At 40.7% G+C, this 18,990-nt stretch overlaps 1 protein-coding gene across 1 annotated transcript in view; it reads left to right on the top strand.

Moving 5' to 3' along the window:
* CPNE4 (copine 4) overlaps positions 1–18,990 on the top strand; it is a 630,026-nt gene that overhangs the window by 587,232 nt on the left and 23,804 nt on the right. Inside the window, exon 10 of the mRNA XM_007936892.2 lies at positions 7,466–7,599. Within this exon, the coding sequence (XP_007935083.2) occupies positions 7,466–7,599 (134 nt within the window). The remainder of the gene's footprint in view (positions 1–7,465; positions 7,600–18,990) is intronic.

The following is an 18,990-nucleotide window of genomic DNA, read 5'->3' as shown; positions in this document are numbered from 1 at the left end:
GGTGGGTTTGAACCACCAGCCTTCTGGTTAGCAGTCAAATATGTTAGGCACTACGCCACCAGAGTGGACCTCTGAAAATTAAGAGTGAGCCCTGCTAATTAATTTCTATGCAGTCAGTATAAAATGAGTTAAAAGTGAATGCATTGCAGTTTTTAGGAAACAAACTGGATGGCCTCAGGGATCTTTTCCATCTGGTCTAGGTTCCTATCTCTGTCCTCCCCAGAGTTTGTGGAAATAAAGAACAAGAATTCAACCTATCATTTAAGAAATGATGCAGACTAAACAATGTTGGTGTTGTTAGGTGACATTGAGTCAATTCCAACTCATAGTAATCCTATGTAACAGATTAGAAGGAGCACTGGTAGCGTAGTGCCTAAAGCACTTGACTGCTAACCAGAAGGCTGGCGGTTCGAACCCACCAGCCACTCCTCGGAAGGAAGATGGGGCAATCTACTTTCGTAGTGATACTGCCTTGGAAACCCAAGGAGGGGTTGCTATGAGTCAGGTTTGGCCGACAGCACATAACAACAACAACAACAATAGGGTTTTCTATTCCATAATTTTTACAGGAGCAGATCACGAGGTCTTTCCTTGTTGGAGTTCCTGGGTGGGTTCCAATCACCAACCTTTCAGTTAGTAGCTCAGAGTTTAACTGTTGAGCCACCAGACCTCTACTTTAAAGGCTCATTGTATAAATCCAATTGTATACAAATCTAAAAAAGCTGGCCCAACAGTTGATATTGCCAAGACTGAGGATAAGAGACACTCAGCAAATAACCAGAGGTAAATTCATGGAGCCTTCTGTTAGAAAAAGTCCAGAAAATTCCCAAATGGCCCTTTTGCTACCACAGGGGAAGGGATCTGAGAAGTTGGTTATTTCCTGTAAGAAGTTTTAAATGTCTGAAGAAAGATACTTAACACTCACTTCCCACCTTCTCCCAGAAGCAGCTCCAGGAATTGGGAACCTTAATGAGCCTGGAGGGAGAATTTTGCATTCTTTACAAGTTTTTGAAAGTGGCTTCACAGCTCAGCTTAAAGATGAGCAAGGCCTCCTGGGCAGAAGGCGGGAACAACCGGAGCCCAGCTGCCTGCTGAGTAGATTGGAGTTCATACCAGAACCACAGGCTTCCCTAAAAGCTTCCGATCAGAAAATGAAAATGTGGTGGCTCCACTTGCACCCAGGCATTCGGGAACCAGGCATTGGCATCCACCTCCACAAAGTGGCATTTTTCAGTCATTTTCTTGCTTTTATTTCTCAACTTAATCCCATCTTTCACTGCTTCCCTGTTGCTTTTTAAAATAACCTAACCTTTCACTCTGTTCTTTTTCCACTAATGCTTCCTTTAAAGAGCACAGAAAATTCTTGGTGGAAGGCCACTTCCTGAAGATAGAAATTTTATCTCCACCTTCATCAGGAGACTTTAGAAACCATCATTTGCCAGAAAGGGGGATGGAGGGGGTGGATGGATATCTTTTAGCTACCGTGTACTTAAGACTGCCTGTTGCTGTCCAGTCTCTTGATGAAATATATTTTTTATGAGGAAAAGGATCTACAGAAAGAGATAGATGGTAAGGACCATTGGTTTACTTCCTTTTTTCATCAGTTAATTTTTAAGTTCACACTGTCCTCCAGAGCTATATCAGAATCACCTGAGCTGTAACAGTCTCCATGGTTGTCACGGATACAGGGTCATTCTCATGGGTAAAGTGGGAGCCCCAAAGGACTGCAGAAAAAAAAGTAAAACTTCCACCAGGTATACTTTTGTTTATGCAATACCACCAAGAACAGGCAGTTTAATACCAGCCTTCAAACAATGACCTTCAGATTGTTGCACAATCCTCCAGATGGAATATTTTCCTCTATCTCCAAAGAAACCCAACTGTTCTCTTTCTCTGACATTCAACTCCACATTCACTTGGTCATCAAATCTGATTCATTTTCAAATCTTAATGTCTTCAGTTGTAATCCCCTTTTCACCATCATCTCTGTCTCACCCTTATTTGTTATGCATAAGAGAATTATTCCAAGCCTGAGGGTGAAGAGCTGATAGAAATGAAATGACTTGGCAGGGGCAGGACAATGGTGAAGAAAGAGAAATGCCTAGGGTGCAAAATTTCAGGAAATGCTCATTCTCAGGATCTCACAAGTATGAGTCCCCTCCCCCACCCAGTCTTATGCCCTGCATGTCTCTCTTGCATCACCTAAGTCCTGCTCCTGTGATTTGTTGTTTCATTTGATTTTTTAAGTATATTATTGCCAAAATGTATATATGCTCATCCATACACTGCACACACTTCACCAAATACTACCACATATTCATCTAAGTGATTACTCAGATGTTACTATTCGGTGTCTACATGCTTAGAGGCTCTTGCTCGTGTCTGGAAGATGAAGAAAAAATTAAGTTTCTTGAAGCATTGCTGTGTATAGTGTTGTCATTTTTCTTTATGATGGTCTTTTTTCTCTGCTCTTTATATTACCTGAATCATTCTCTGATTTTATATTGAAACATCAACATGCTTTTGTCAGCACAGAATACTCTTGACCCTTCAGGAGTCTCAGTCAGGTACTTAGCACATGTCGTAATCTGCGGCCATCTCAGCTGCAGTATCTAGAAGTCTAGGTCTGATTCCTTCAGTTGTGAGGAGTGTTATGATCCATTACAACATTATAAACGGAAGTGAGGTGAGCCACAAGGTACTTGTTACTAATAGTAAAGTATCATCAGTTGCTAATAATCTATGTTTTTAGATAAATTAGCCACTCCTCGGAAGGAAGGTTGGGCAATCCTACTTCCCTAGTGATACTGCCTCGGAAACCCAAGGAGGGGTCGCTATGAGTCAGGTTTGACTCGACTGCACATAACAACAACAACAACAGAGCAGAATCAAGGCTATCTCATAGTGAATCCTCACACTGTCTACAATTCTAAAAGGCTTTCTTGAATAGGAGAGAAAGGAGTGGCTTTACATTTGGCCTTCCAAGCACTGCTTTTATTTTTTAAATACCTCCTGGGAAACCCAAGGAGGGGTAGCTATGAGTCAAATCCTACTCAAGGTCAATGAGTTTAGTTTGTATACATAAATGCAAGTTATCATTGTCTTTTAAGTGTGTCTCATCAAGACAAAAAGGCTCTGTGAGGCTGAGTTTAGTATACTCACAGGTCCCCAGATATATGATTTCTTCAAACATTTTCTCTCAAGTGTCTCTTTTGTTAGTTTATATCCTTTTTTAAACTTTTTTTTATTGTGATTTGGGTGAAAGTTTACAGAGCAAATTGATTTTCCATTCAACAGCTCATACACATTTTGTTTTGTGACATTGATTGCAATCCCCACAATGTAACACCACTCCTCCAGCTTCTTACCTGTGTTTCCCATTTCCATTTGTCCTTTTTTCCTATCCCTTCCTGCCTTCCGAGCTCTCTCCCTGGGCAAATGCTGCCCTTTTGATTTTTGTATGGTTTATTTTCTAAGTGTTTCATATCTCCCTGGTGTTATTGTTCACCTTTTAGGCCTGTTTATAGTTTGGCAAGGAGCTCTGGTAATGTAGTGCCTAAGGCATTTGACTGCTAACCAGAAGGTTGGCAGTTCAAACCCTCCAGCCACTCCTCAGAAGGAAGATTGGACAATCTACTTCTGTAGAGAAACCGCCTCGGAAACCCAAGGAGGGGTAGCTATGAGTTGAAACTGACTCAACAGCAGTGAGTTTGGTTTGATTTTTTTTATAGTTTGGCTGAATCTCAAGCACCTTTCTTTCTTTTAAATTTTTATTGTGATTTGGGTGAAAGTTCACAGAGCAAATTCACTTTCCATACAACAGCTCACATACAGTTTGTCTCATGACATTGACTACATCAAGTGCCTTTTGAGTGTTTCTCTTGGAAAAGTTTTCCCATAATTATGTGCATGTATTTGGACCTGTCTGGTCAGGGCCTCATATATGGATCCCAGAGTGATTCATACCTCTTTCTGTTTACAAAATACCTGTAGGTTCCTCCCACCACTTGGATTCTATCACAGTCCTTGATTAAAGTCACCTTCATCTATTGCCTTCCTGTCATTTTCCAGCAGTTGACTTTCCTGTTCAGGCTGAAACCAATCTCAGAAGATTCTGGGTTTTACTGGTCTTTTTGGGTCCATGTATGTACACATACACACACATACATTTCAATTTTCCTTTTCCTATATTTCATCATTTGGGTACAAGGAACTGTTTAGTCAATAACTGTAGTAGCCTACCAGCTGGTCTCCCTGCTTCTAGGCAAAATCCTTCCATGTTCTATGAGAATCTTCATACCCATGAGTAGTAGCCTTGGTATGTTGGTCATACATGCTCTCCCGGGTGTAATGGAGCTGTATAGTCTTTGAAGCTGTATAAACCTGGGTTTACATGCAGCTCTGGTGGCACAGTGGTTAAAGAATTCAACTGCTAATCAAAGGGCCAACAGTTTGAACCCACCAGCTGCTTCATGGAAAAAAAGATGAAGCACTCTGCTCCTGTAAACATTATAGCCTTGGAAACCCTGTGGGGCAGTTCTACTCTGTCCTGGAGGGAGGGTCACTAAGAGTTGGAATCGACTCACTGGCAGTGGGTTTTGGCTACCCTATTATCTGTGACCTTCATCACCTTTGAGCATCAGTGTCTTCATCAATAAAGGGAATAATATCTCCTTGAGCTTTTATGAAAATTAAATAACATAGCATCTAAAGCAATTACAACAGTGCATGACACAGTAGGATTTTAACAAACACCACTTCTCAATTCTTTCCTCCTTTAAAAATCTGAACAAAGGGCATCTAAGAGTCAGGGAGGGACTAGGCAATTTTTCTTCACATAATCTTTCCTTCTGGCACAGTGTTACTAATATTTTATTTTATCAGTTGGCACCCTCTTCTTTAAAACATGTATGTATTCTAAAAACTGAGTTTGAATCCTGTCTAAATTTATTTTCAACCACGTTGTTGTTATGTGCCGTCGAGTCGGACCCGACTCATAGCGACCCTGCCTTGGGTTTCCCAGGCAGTATCACTGTGGAAGTAGATTGCCCTATCTTCCTTCTGAGGAGTGGCTGGCGGATTTGAACTGCCAGGCTTCTGGTTAGCAGTCAAGTGCCTTAGGCACTACGCTACCAGAGCTCCTGTAGAAAAAGAAAAGGAAAAGAATCAGTGATGGAAAAATAGTTTTGTGAAAGAAAAAAAGAAAGCTATAAGTGAATTACTGTTTATCAATCTATTGCTTTTCTCTTCCGGTCACTTTGATTTGATATCAAGGTTGTCCCCCACCCCATCAATTTACAAGTTGATCCTGAATAAACACAAACATAGTACATGGCACCTTCTCTCTGTCCTTCTAGAAGTAATGTCCCAACTTAAATCCAATGGACCATTCCAGTAATCTGTTATAATGGAACTTTGTCAATCATAACATGAATAACATTTCTTACCCACAAGATCACAAGACAGAGTTTTTCTGTTATTAATAAGTCAGAGAATGGATTCTGCTGAACCCAGGAGGGAAAGGAAAGATGCAACATAAACATTTCCTTCTTCCTCTATGACCCCTCATTTTAATACCCACCCACAAGCATAAGCACATTTTGCAAAATGTTTGCTGGATTAAACACTTTATTTAGATGGTGATTATATTGGAAATCAGAAGAAATTCACCTTCTCATTTTTAACACCTTCCAGCCTTGAGCATTTTATTGTTGTTGTTAAGAAGTGTTGAACAGTCAACTTTTATTTAGATGGGTATGATACTGGTGTGAGAAAAAATGTAAGAAGTTGAAGAATAATGACTATTTATAGGTACAGGAGCTCGGGAACTCTGGTAGCGTAGTGACTAAGGCACTTGACTGCTAACCAGAAGGCTGGCAGTTCAAACCCATCAGCAACTCCTCGGAAGGAAGATGAGGCAATCTAGTTCCGTAGTGATACTGCCTCGGAAACCCAAGGAAGGATTCGCTATGAGTCGGGGGGTCTGATTCTATGACTCCACGGCACATAACAACAACAACAACAGAGGTAAGATAGGGATCCTGGTGACATAAACACATAAGCTCTTGGCTGCTAAAAAGAAATCGGTGGTTCAATGAGACTATGGCCCCTAGCTGCCCTTCATATCTGGAACTGAACCCACACCTGTGGCTTCCAGCCAAACAAAAGACAGGCATATGAGTTGAACATTTACCTGAGGTAGATACACTCCTTGGAGAGAACAATCATGGGAGAATAGAAGGACTGTGTATACACAAGGAGACAACTCAGGGGCAAGAGTGCATGGAGGGAAGGACACAGGGAAGAGGTGACTATGGGGAGGAAGTGGGAGGGGAGCTGTTGCATTGTGGTAAATTGTAGTCAATGTCATGAAACAAAGTGTATGTGAACTGCTGTATGGAAAGTGCATTTGCTCTGTAAACTTTCACCCAAATCACAATTAAAAAAAAAAAAAATTGGTGGTTTGAACCTACCAACCTGCTCTGCAGGAGAAAGACCTGGTGATCTGTTTCTGTAAAGATTACAGCCTAGGAAACCCTATGGGGCAGTTCTTCTCTATCACCTTAGGTTGCTATGACTTGAAATCAATTTGAGCACACACCACAAGTGATAAGATAGAGATTTCACTTCTCCATTCCCGCTCACAATGACATAAGTGGTCAGTCATATTCTTGATCATAGGTAAGAGTTCTTACATGAATGGGGACCAAAAAATTGAATGCCTTACATGAAGCTGCTTCTTGCAGAACATTGTTTATAACCAGATCAACACATCTGTGTGCAACAGGCCATTCATGAAATATGTCAATGGCTTTGCTTATATAATGAGCTCTGGTGATGCTGTGGTTAAGGCATTGGGCTTCCTTAACTGAAAGGTCGGCAGTTCCAACCTACCAGCTGTTCCGTGGGAGAAAGATGAAGCACCTTCCATAAAGATTTATAGCCTTGGAAATACTCTGAGGGTCGCCATGAGTCAGAATTGATTTAATGGCAATGGGTTGCTTATATAAGGCAAGTTGTTAGCACAGAAGTGAATGCTAAGGAATTTTACCTATTCACAGAAATGAAGTTATTCTACCCAGAGAGCACAGAAATCTTTTCTTAGTGAAATGTGAATGTAAGGCTGCAGAGGGACAGATATTCTACTATTATTCTTGCTGCCTGGTGACATGAGGCAGCAGTGACTGAGATTTCTGGTCTAGACTTCCACCTCAAGTTCTGCTTTAGACAAGAAGAGAAAGCATGGCAGGTGGGAGGGGGGAGGAGACTACAGAAAAGCAGGTGAGGCAAAAAAAAGAAAAGTTCTTTTAGCTAATTTCTTTTGTAACTTTCCTTTGGGCAGGGTGTGTAAAATGCTTTTGTTTTTTTGTTTTTCTATATGAAGCCATGTCTCTTGTGGCTGATCACAGTTCCTAGGAGATGCATTTCCTTGAAATCCACAAATTCTCCTTTTTTCCTCTTCCAGGTAGCTATAGATTTCACTGCCTCAAACGGGGACCCCAGGAACAGCTGTTCCCTGCACTACATCCACCCTTATCAACCCAACGAATACCTGAAGGCCTTGGTGGCTGTGGGGGAGATTTGCCAAGACTATGACAGGTAAGAGACAGCTAAACTTATCATTTCTCATGTGGGTTCAGATGGTCCCCTGGCTGAATCTCAGCAAAAGAGGGGAAATTAATCTAGCAACTCCTCATGCAGAGCCTCATGAAAGAACAAGATATAACCTTCCACAAATGTTTTCACCCATCCACACGTAGAGATGCTGAGTTTGTGCTTACTTACCTTGGTCACCAAACAAAATCCTTTCTCAGATTTCTTCTCTTAATTGACTTGCAAGACCATTCTATAGCAATTTTGGTTTTCAGTTTTGAAGTTTTAATATATGCCTTGCCACTCAAAGTTTGGTCCATGGACAATCAACATAGCGTCACCTAGGAACTTAGAATCTCAAGCTTTACCCCAGACAAACTGATTCAGAATCTGCTTTTTTAAGATTCACAGAGCCTTCACCAGGGTTTTGTGGCTGATTTACTGGATGATCTGAAACAAGTTGCTGAGCTTTTCTGTGTCTTGATTACCTCACGTACAAAATGCAGGTGTTATTACCAGAGTAACATGTACATCTTTTGTATGCACTGCAGACTTTGAGAAGTCCTGGTTTCTAGGACATTCTTACATCTAATCCTCATGTTAACCCTTCTATTGTAGGTATTGTTTAACAGAGGAGGGACATTGTGCAGGGAGGTTAAGTAATTTGCCCATTGTCACACAGCCAGAGGCAGGATTTGAACCTAGATCTATTTCACTCCATGGCTTGAGCTCTTAATCACTGTATTTCACTGACCTCAAAAGCTTTGGTAACTTTAGAAGAGGGACATATGTCTGCCTGCATGCACATAGGTGTGTGTGTGTATAGAAAACATGATTTTAAGATCAGATCACTGTTATATTTATTTTTAGTTGAAAGTAAATTTGACCTTTCCCACCAAAGAATTCCCTGTAAGAAGTGATTTACATAAATTACATTAAACTGAATTTACTCTGTCTCTATTCAGTATTTGCAAATTGAGGTAAAGGAGTTCAGGTGTGTGTGTTCAAGACTTTTTGAGGTGGAACCAATGTACATGTAAATATTTGTAAATCTCAGTTGACTCCCTGGTGTGATTGTTAAAGAAGGCTAGTTAGTAATCAGCTGCAACACATTGACCTTTTAAACCAGGAAAATAAAGTGGCTCTCTCTTCCAGGTTCCTGAGAAATTTTATGTGATACCATAACTTCTTTCTGGTTTCAGAAACAATTTTGAAAACCTATTACCCAGTACACCATAGGGAATGACACATCCTAGTGGTCAGAGTGTAAAAAGAAACAAATAGGACAGGTATAAGAAAGGTCTCATCAGATTCTTTCCCCGTGGAGTGCTCTGAATTCTGCCTGGTCACCTCCAGCAACCCAAACAGAACGTGGAGACATTGGGGAATGAGTGACCAGGTGCAGTGTTCCAGTTACCTAGTGCTGCTCTGACAGGAATATACCACAAATGGGATGCTTGAACAAACAGAAGTTTATTCTTACGATTTGGAGGCTTTAAGTCTGAGTTCAAAGTGCCAGGTGCAAGTGGCTGGGTGAAAGTCCCTCAACCTTGGGCTTCTGCTCTGCCTCCTGCTCCCCACCCACTGAAGCCAGAGGCTTTTCTTCACTCAGCTGCTGGCTGCTGAGGCTAACAAACCCAAGGTCAACAAGTGAAAAGGCACAGTCCCTATATTACCAAACCACATGGCAGGCCATTAATTCAAGTCCATTAAAAGTCCCAAGATCAGCAGAGCATGGCAGGCTACCGAACAACAACTCGGCTACATGCAGGGCTCAAGCGTGCCATAAGCTAGAGAACTTCCTCAAGCTTACTTCTTATATACAGGAAGCAGACCACATCCCTAAAGCAGCCACTCAGCTGCTTGTGGTAGATCCCACCGTGGAGTTGATTGCCAGTCTCATCATGGGGAATGACTACCACCAGCTGCCCAGCCACTCAACCAGGCCCAGCCAAGTTGACGCACACACATAACTACCGTATGCAGTTAACCCAGAGCTTTAAACATTCAAGCCCTTGCTGACATGTCCCCTTCTGTACATCTCTGGTAGAAGACAGGAATCCTCTTAAATTACCTTGTTGAAATAATTCTTCTCATACTTAACCTTGAAGTATGGACTACAAGATTGACTTACATTTCAGCTTTGGCCCCTTAAAACCAAAAAAAACCAAACTCACTGCTGTCGAGTCAAATCCAATTCATAGCAACCATTCCTTGGGTTTCTGAGGTGGTTTCTCCACCGAAGTAAATTGTGCAGTATTCCCCTTAGGGCCCAAATATACGGAGGATTCCCAGAGAGATTTATATCATATGGAGATTCTACAAGGAGAAACCAAGACACCAATACAGTCTTTCTCTTTCATCTTTCTATCAGACACTGTCTGTGTGATCCTGTGTGTGTGCGAGCAGAATTGTGCTCCACAGTGGTTTCGATGGATGATTGTTCAGGAGTGGATTGCCAAGCTTGCCTTCTGAGATACCTCTGTATGGGCTCGAACCTCCAACTTTTTGGTTAGCAGCAGGCGTTTTAACCATTTGCACCACCAAAGGATTCCATGTAGTGTGATACTGTGCCCATATTAAGGGGCAAGAAGGAGGGGAGAGAAAGTCTTTGAGATTCTTAAAAAACTTTTGAATTTGAAATACTTGTAAAAGAGCTGAAGTAGGTAAAAGCACTTAACACATATGTCATACATAGATATGGCTCTGATTTTGCAGAGGAAAAGACAGTCTAACAATGAATTCTGAGGAGAAGATTGATGATTTATCCAGAAATTAAGAGATCAATGCCCAGACCCTCACTATTGTTCTATGGTTGATTTACTGGATAATCCGGAACAAGTCACTTAACTTCTGTCTCCTGATCGCCTCACCTGCAACATGCAGATACTGTTATCAGAGTGACATGTACATCTTTGGAAGGCATTTGACTACTAACCAGAAGGCGGATGGTTCAAATCCACCAGCCACTCCTCAGAAGGAAGATTGGGCAATCTACTTCCGTAGAGATACCGCCTCAGAAACCCAAGGAGGGGTTGCTATGAGTCAGGACCAACTTGAGGGCAGTTTGGTGGGGATCCTTTTATAAAGTGAATTGAAGTCTGGGAAGCATTTTGTATTCCCCCCAAAATGCAGATTCAGTATAAAAATAAGATATGACAGTTTAGGAATTATGTGAAGAATTGTCACAAATGATTCTTTTTTAAAAGTTGAAGAGGGTAATATCAAAGTTATCAGCCCCAACTGGCTAAGAAAATCAAGTTTCTGCCAGCTAGGAGAGCTTTTTTTTTCCCCCCATATGAAGAAGGCAGCTAAGCATTAAAATGGGCAAATATTTAAAGAAGGAAAGTATGATTGAAAAAACCTCAGAGCTCTTTTAAAAGACTTCCTAGAAGAATGTGTAATGCAAACTGCTTACTTGAAAACTGACAGGGTTCCACAGAGTTTCTCATTCATGTGGGTGGATAGACAATAGACAGACAGAGTCAGGAAATTTCAAGTCGGGGCTCTGGAATTAATTTATTCTCCCATCAAAGTTGGTGAGGTTGGTGCTCAAAAAGAAACACTTGAATAAAAACTGACAGAAGGCATCGCTCCCCTCCTGCTGCAATAGAGAGGTTTTTAATCCCCAGGAGCCTTAGAAATTCCTCTCAGCCCCTGACAGCCAAGGGTTTTCTTTCTGCCTTGCACAGTCATCGCTAAGGGGTCATTGCGAGGTGATCCATGAAGTGGAACAGCTTGAGAGAGTCATAAAGCTCTTCTTTGGGTGACCTTAAAGGGAAGCTCCCATCAAATATCTGATCCTGTAACCCAGAAAGCAATCCTGTCAGCCTGATTATCTCTAGGCCTCAGAAAGAGACACTGCCACCCATTCTCTCCCCTTTGACTTCCTAAGCATGCTCATGTATGCAAACACACACACACAAACACACATATTCACAAATACATACATATACATGTGTACACATGTGTGTACACACACATGTATACATAGATGCAGGCACACACAAGCTCATATAGTCCCTGTTGAACGTAGCATTTTCCTAGCTTCTTCAAGCATCCTGGTCTCCTGAAACTGCTCAAGGCCAAAATGGCATCTACTCCTTGGGCCCAGCACAGCCATGGGTCTCTGATTACATGAAATATTCTATAATAGAATATACAGAAAGGCTTCTCTGTCTGCTATCTAGATAGTATGGGTATTGAACATGTTGCCTGGAAGTACAGGCTGTCATTTTATAGATGGTCACACCAGAATGAGGCAGGGATATCAGAAGCTGAGGCAGGAGTTTTCCTTCACCATGTGCTAAGGTACTATGCTAGGATGCAAGGTGAGAACAAAAACCCAATTGGACAGGTATCTTTGAGTGTAGAAGATTGGGTTAGGAATCAGATGATGGGTTCATATTACAGAGCTACCTTTTCTACTCTACTAACACTAGTTGGTTATTCTTAACCTTATTTGTATATTGGAACAACTTGAGAAGCCTTAAAATGTACTGATAACTGGGTCTTACCCTAGAGTTTCTGATTTAACTGGTCTGGTGATTCAAATTGGCATGCAGAGTTGAGAACCAGAGTTAAATGGAAGAGATAAGTAATATGGAATGACTAATGACCTATGCAATACCTACTAGGTGCTAGGCACCTCATGTGGTGCTGCAAAGACAGAGAGAAATTAACAAAACACAATTTCCTCAAGTGACTCATTTTCATGGCAAAGAAAAACATGTAAATAAATCACAGTCCAGCATGGCCAGGGCAAACTAGGCTGCGTATGTACGCATGGGGACTACATAAAAAGGAAAAGCATTAACTCTAATCTTTATAGGAAAAGGAGTGATCAAAGAGGGCAGCTTGTGAAGGTAATATATGGACTGATCAGAATTCTGCCTCCTCATTTGTTGTAAAGTCGTTTGCTGTAATTAATGCCTGCATTTTTCAAAGGAGCACTGTTGGTGCAGTGGTTAAGAGCTCAGCTGCTAACCAAAAGGTCATTGGTTCTAACCTACCAATTGCTCTACAGGAAAAAGATGAGGCAGTCTGCTTCCATAAAGGTTACATTTTTGGAAACCCCATGGTGCAGTTCTACTGTGTCCTATAGGCTCATTATGTGTCAGAATTGACTTGAAGGCAATTAGTTTGGTTTGGACTTATCTTTATGATTCTGACCAAAGCAGCATCCAACGGAAGCAGAGTCAACAGAGGTGATAGAAGGAGCATGGGTCCTAGTGATATGATAGGTAAATCTGGGTTCAAACCCAAGCTCTGTTCCTTCTTTCATGAGTCTTACATTCCCTGAGCCTTGGTTCCTTGTTTGTAGATTGTTGATTTATCTAACTTCTCTTGAATAGCACTAGTAAGGACTAGGTACAAAGTGACTGGCTAGCACAGGTTCTGCCCCTTGTAAACCTTAAAAATGGTAGAGGGAAGCTATCTTCTTTGATACCCTAAATTTATTTTCAAAAATAAGCTGAGGACAGTAGGAGAAAGTCTAGTGCTAGATCTAAATGTCATTTGGACCAATCATCTTTACATTTTTGTTATTGTTCCTGTATTCCTAAAAAGAATTTTGCAAAAATGTATAACTCTCACATATTTCTTCATTGAAATCTAATGTTTCTTATCGTGAGTAAATAATAACAAAGTATGGCATTTCTAGTGCATTGTAAATATGGCCATTTAGAAATAAAACTCTCACATAACTCTTGTGAATGTACCCAATAGAATCTAAATGCCACTATCATCCATTTTTAAAAATACGTGAACAAGTTCTTCAGTTTAAGAAGAGAATTTTAATGTTTTCATTCCCTTCCCTCACACACACAAAAAATTATCCTAATACATCTTAGTCAATTTGATTCAACAGTCTTTTGTTGATCACTGTATCATATTATTCTGTAATGAATATGAATATAAATGGAAATTTTCATACTTTCTAGAATTATCTGTGAGATTCAAAGTATTTAAAAAATATCTTCTTGGTTGAGTTTTCATTTTAATTATTATTCTTATATAATCAATAAAAAGAACATAAGTATATTGAAAATGTTAATATTTAATTATTGACTATGAAAAGTAAAAATGTATTGGAAATCTAGGTCTTAATGAAACAGTAATTTTTTTCAACAGGTTTACATCGTCTTTGGAAGAATGCTACTTATTACTAGAATGGGAGAGTCCAGCATCAATTCTAGTGTGATTTTTGTTTATATTAACATAAATACTAAGAAAATGTATTCTTATAAATAAGTATGTGAGAATGGAAAGAATTTGAGTAACCATATTGCTCAGTTCTTTCAATTCTAAGTTAGAATTAGAATCACACAATGATCTATCCTCAAAATATACTTTTAATGATCTACCAGCTGATATCAGCACTTACTGCGATTTTTTTAAAGCCAACATTGACAACTCCCCAACTTGCAAAATAATTGTTTCCCAGTGAATCATGCACGTTTAGAATTCTGACTTTCTTTGATGCTGCGGATTTCTTACCGCTTGGAGCAGTGTCCTGTAGTAGTTAAAATTCAGAATGGGTAAAGGAGAAGGGCAATTGTGAGAGAGATGGTGTGAATGGAGAACAGGTTTCTCCATCACAGGTGTTGCCAGAAGATGAATTTCAGCAAAAAATACATATGGAAGTGGAAGAACTGAATACTTATTTCCTAAAAAAGAAAAAAAGCACATGTTCTCATAACCCTGGAAAGGCTTTGTATTTCCATGTATGCCAGTTTTAAGACCACCACTTTAGAGAACAATCTTTATAAAGTGTCTAAACCAATTGCTGTGGAATCAGCTCTGACACATGGTGACCCCACCATGTGTGTCAGAGTAGAACTGTGTGGGATAGGGTTTTCAATGACTGGTTTTATGGAAGTAGGTGACCAGGCTTTTTGTTCAGATGCTCTTCTGGGTGGACACAAAGTTCCAACCTTCCAGTTAGCAGCCAAGCACTAACCACACAGGGACTCCTTATTAAATGTAGGTGTTATAAAAAGGCATAAAATACTCCTTGTTAGTCCCCCCTCCTTCTGGTAGCATAGTGCCTAAGGCACTTGACTGCTAACCAGAAGGCTGGCAGTTCAAAGCCACCAGCCACTCCTCAGAAGAAAGGTTGGGGAATCTACTTCCATAGTGATACTGCCTTGGAAACCCAAGGAGGGGTTGCTATGAGTCGGGGCCGACTCAATGGCAAATAACAACAACAACAACCCATCTTCACATTTATTTACCTCTTGTCTCACCTCAAGGAGCTCTGGGGGCGTAGTGCCTAAGACATCTGACTGCTAACCAGAAGGCTGGCAGTTCAAACCCACCAGCCACTCCTCAGAAGGAAGGTTGGACAGTCTACTTCTGTAGTGATACTGCCTCGGAAATCCAAGGAGGGGTCACTATGAGTTTGGGTCCGACTCCACAGCAGTGTGTTTGGTTCTTTGGTTTCACCTCAAAATCTTCCTTAACAGGGAATTAAACTGTCTAGAGATCATTTGACCATGCTCAGTCCCTGAGAAGTTCAGGATAGCTCACTCACAACTGTTGAAGACCACAGGCTCTGGTATTGTATTTATGCTATTTGATTTCAGTAGTAAGAAATATTGTCTCTACCAATGCAAGGATACCCCTGAATTTCCAGATTAGCAGCCTCCACCAATTGCTTTCCCAGATAGGTGCTAAATGCCCCCTGTGCTCAGCGCTGAGCTGAGCGGCCCCTCCCTGGAGTTCTTTGAAGCCATGTTGTTGCCATGCCTGTGCTTTCTTTTGTGCTCACCTTGCCTCCTCTTGCTTATGGTATAAGACTCCTCTCTGCCTAGTTTCATTTTTAATGGGGGAAAAAGGAGTGCTTTTGACTGCTAACCAAAAGGCTGGTGGTTCAAACCCACCAGCCACTCCTCGAAAGGAAGGCTGGGCAATCTACTTCCATAGTGACACCACCTTGGAAACCCAAGGAGGGGTGCTATGAGTCAGGTCTGACTCAAGGGCACATAACAAAAACAACAGCAAACCTATTGTGCTTAGGTCTGGACTTTTCTTTTGTATGTTTATTAGTTAGAGCCTTTGTGGTAGCTAACTTGAGAGAATTTATACCCACCTGGCTCATTAATTATTCTCCTTGTAGGTTAGGTATTCTCCCACCTCCCTACTCTTGAAACTCAATTACATAACAGTATATCCTGCCCAGCAAACTTCAGATCCCCAGGGGTGGCTCAGGAGGTATAAGTGGAATGTCATTAAGGCTAGGATATTGGCTTGGTGTTTACAGTTGGATGGAATATTAGATCTTGTCTCTCCTAAACTCATCAAGAAGCACAGGATATGGAGCGTGCCAAGTTTCTGTTTCCGTTTCAATTTGTGAAAAAGAAGTTTGGAAGAACTGGACTTATCCTCCACCCAGGAAAGCCTTCTCCTAGACTTCATTAGAAAGTACATCTGCAATCCATCTGGCAGATCCGTTCGACACCCATCCCACCTTGACTTGGTTAAGGAGGAATTGCTGAGACACAGTATTTCATTATTCCCGAGAACCAGATGTATTTTATTCTCAGAACTTTGGATCATCATTTATAAGCTGTTGTGATTCTCTATCAGCATTAATACTTCTCTGGTGATGTAGTGCCTAAGGCATTTGACTTGTAACCAGAAGGCTGGCAGTGCAAACCCACAAGCCACTCCTCAGAATGAAGACTGGGCAATCTACTTCTATAGAGATACCACCTCGGAAGCCCAAGGAGGGGTCGCTATGAGTCAGATTCGACTCGATGGCAGTGAGCAGCAGCAGCTAATACATGCTCAGTGCAAAACATTACAAAGCCTGGATGGACAAAACAATAGTGAAGGTGAGGAGTAGGCTAGTGGTTTTCTGGAGAATTTAGATTTTTATTCCAAGAACCCTATTGTGAAAATACTTGTTGTTGTTAGGTGCTGTTGAGTCAGCTCTGACTCACGGTGACCCTATGTACAACAGAATGAAACATTGCCAGTCATGCACCATCCTCACAATCCTTGGCATGCTTGAGCCCATCATTGCAGCAACTGTGTCAGTCTATCTCATCGAGGGTCTTCCCCTTTTTTGCTGACCCTCCACTTTACCCAGAATGATATCCTTCTCCAGAGAATGGTCCTTTTTGACAACATGACTAAAGTAGGTGAGACAAAGTGTGGCCATTCAGGCTTCCAAGGAGCATTCAGGCTGTACTTCTTCCAGGACATATTTGTTCATTCTTCTGGCAGCCAATGGTATTTTCAGTATTCTTTGCCAACACCACAATTCAAAGGCATCAACTCTTCTTCAGCCTTCCTTATTCATTGTCCAGTTTTCACATACATATGAGGCGATTAAAAACACCATGATGACAACTGCATTTTAGTGCATTTTAGTCTTCAAAGAGATAACTTTTCTTTGGCAGGTGCATTTTAGTCTTCAAAGAGATTATCTTTTCTTTGGAACTTTAAAGAGGTCTTTTGCAGGAGATTTGCCCAAAGCAATACAATGTCTGATTTCTTGACTGCTGCTTCCATGGGCATTGATTGTGGATACAAGCAAAAGTTAAATTCCTGACAACTCCAATCTTTTCTCCATTTATCATGATGTTGTTTGTTGGCCCAGTTGTGGAGATTTTCTTTATGTTGAGGTGTAATCCATATTGAAGACTGTAGTCTTTGATTTTCATCAGTAAGTGCTTCAAGTCATCTTCACTTTCAGCAAGCAAGATTGTGTCATCTGCATATCGCAGGTTGTTAATGAGTCTTCCTCCAATCCTGATACCATGTTCTTCTTCATATAGTCCAGCTCCTTGGATTATTTACTCAGCATACAGATTGAATAAGTATGGTGAAAAGATACAACCCTGATGCACTGCCTTCCTGATTTTAAACCATACGGTAGCCCCTTGTTCAGTTCAAATGACAGCCTCTTGGTCTGTGTGTAGATTCCTCATGAGAACAATGAAGTGTTCTGGAATTCCCATTCTTTGTGATGTTTTCTGTAATTATGATCCCTACAGTCGAATGCCTATACATGTCAATAAAGCACAAGTAGACTTCTTTCTTGTATTCTTTGCTTTCAGCCAAGACCCACCTGATATTAGCAATGATATCCCTCATTTCATGTCTTCTTCTGAATCCAGCTTGCATTTCTGGAAGTTCCCTGTCAATATACTGCTTCAACTGTTTTTTTAATTATCTTCAGCAATATTTTACTTGAGTGTGATATTGTTCAATAAAATCTGTAGGATCATTTTTTTTTTTTTTCTGAATGGGCACAAATATCAATCTCTTCCAGTCAGTTCTCCAGGTAACTGTCTTCAAAATTTGTTGAAAGAAATGAGTAAGCACTTCCAGCACTGCATCTATATGTTGAAACAATTCAATGGGTATTCCAGCAATTCCTGGAGCCTTGTTTTTTGCCAGTTCCTTCAAGGCAGCTTGGACTTCTTCCTTTAATACCATTGGTTCTTGACCACATGGTACCTCTTCAAATAGTTGAACATAGACCAATTCTTTTTGGTACAGTGACTCTGTGTATTCCTTCCATCTTCTTTTGATATTTCCTGCATCATTCAATATTTTTGCCCATAGAATCCTTCAGAATTGCAACCTGAGGCTTGAATTTTTCTTCAGTTCTTTCAGCTTGAGAAATGCTGAGCATTTTCTTCCTGTTTGGTTAAATCTAGGTCTTTGCATATTTCTTTATAATACTTTGTCTTTATATATGTTATATATAAAGATAGCCTGTCCACCTATCTATCCATCCATATACCCATGTTTGCTTTCACTGACAACTCAGTACTGTATATGCAAAAGGGTTCATATTTGTTGTCTGTACTGCCCATGTACCTCTCTATGTCTTTCTCATCCTCAATGCTGTCATATTGGTCACTCACATTTGGTACATTGCCCTTCTCTTCACCCAAATCAATATTTATCTCTATCTATCTAACAGCGTTCCCTCCCCTCCCCTCCCACCCCTGGTAACCAACAAAGAAAATTTCCTCCAATAGATAAACATTTCCTTAACTTTTACAATAATGGACTAATACAATATTTGTCCTTTTGTGACTGACTTATTTCACTCAGCATAATGTCCTCCAAGTTCATGCACATCATGCAGTGTGTTGCAGATTCTACATTATTCTTTAGCGTTGCATAGTATTCCATTGTGTGTATGTACCACAGTTTGGTTGTCCATTCCTCAGCTGATGGACATCTAGGTTGTTTCCAAGCTTTAGCTATTGTAAATAGTGCTGCGATGAACATCGGCGTGCATATATCTGTTCTTGTTATGGCTCTCACTTCTTTAGGGTATATACCTAGTAATGGGATGGCTGGGTCAAATGGTATTTGTATTTCCAACTTTTGAAGGAATCGCCATATTGCTTTTCACAATGGTTGTACCAT

The sequence above is a fragment of the Orycteropus afer genome, unplaced genomic scaffold (assembly GCF_000298275.1).
Source record: "Orycteropus afer afer isolate SDZICR_OR568_19922 unplaced genomic scaffold, OryAfe1.0 scaffold00003, whole genome shotgun sequence".
Taxonomy (NCBI): domain Eukaryota; kingdom Metazoa; phylum Chordata; class Mammalia; order Tubulidentata; family Orycteropodidae; genus Orycteropus; species Orycteropus afer.
The sequence above is the reverse complement of the archived record's forward strand: the minus strand, read 5'-3'. Positions and strand labels throughout refer to the sequence as shown.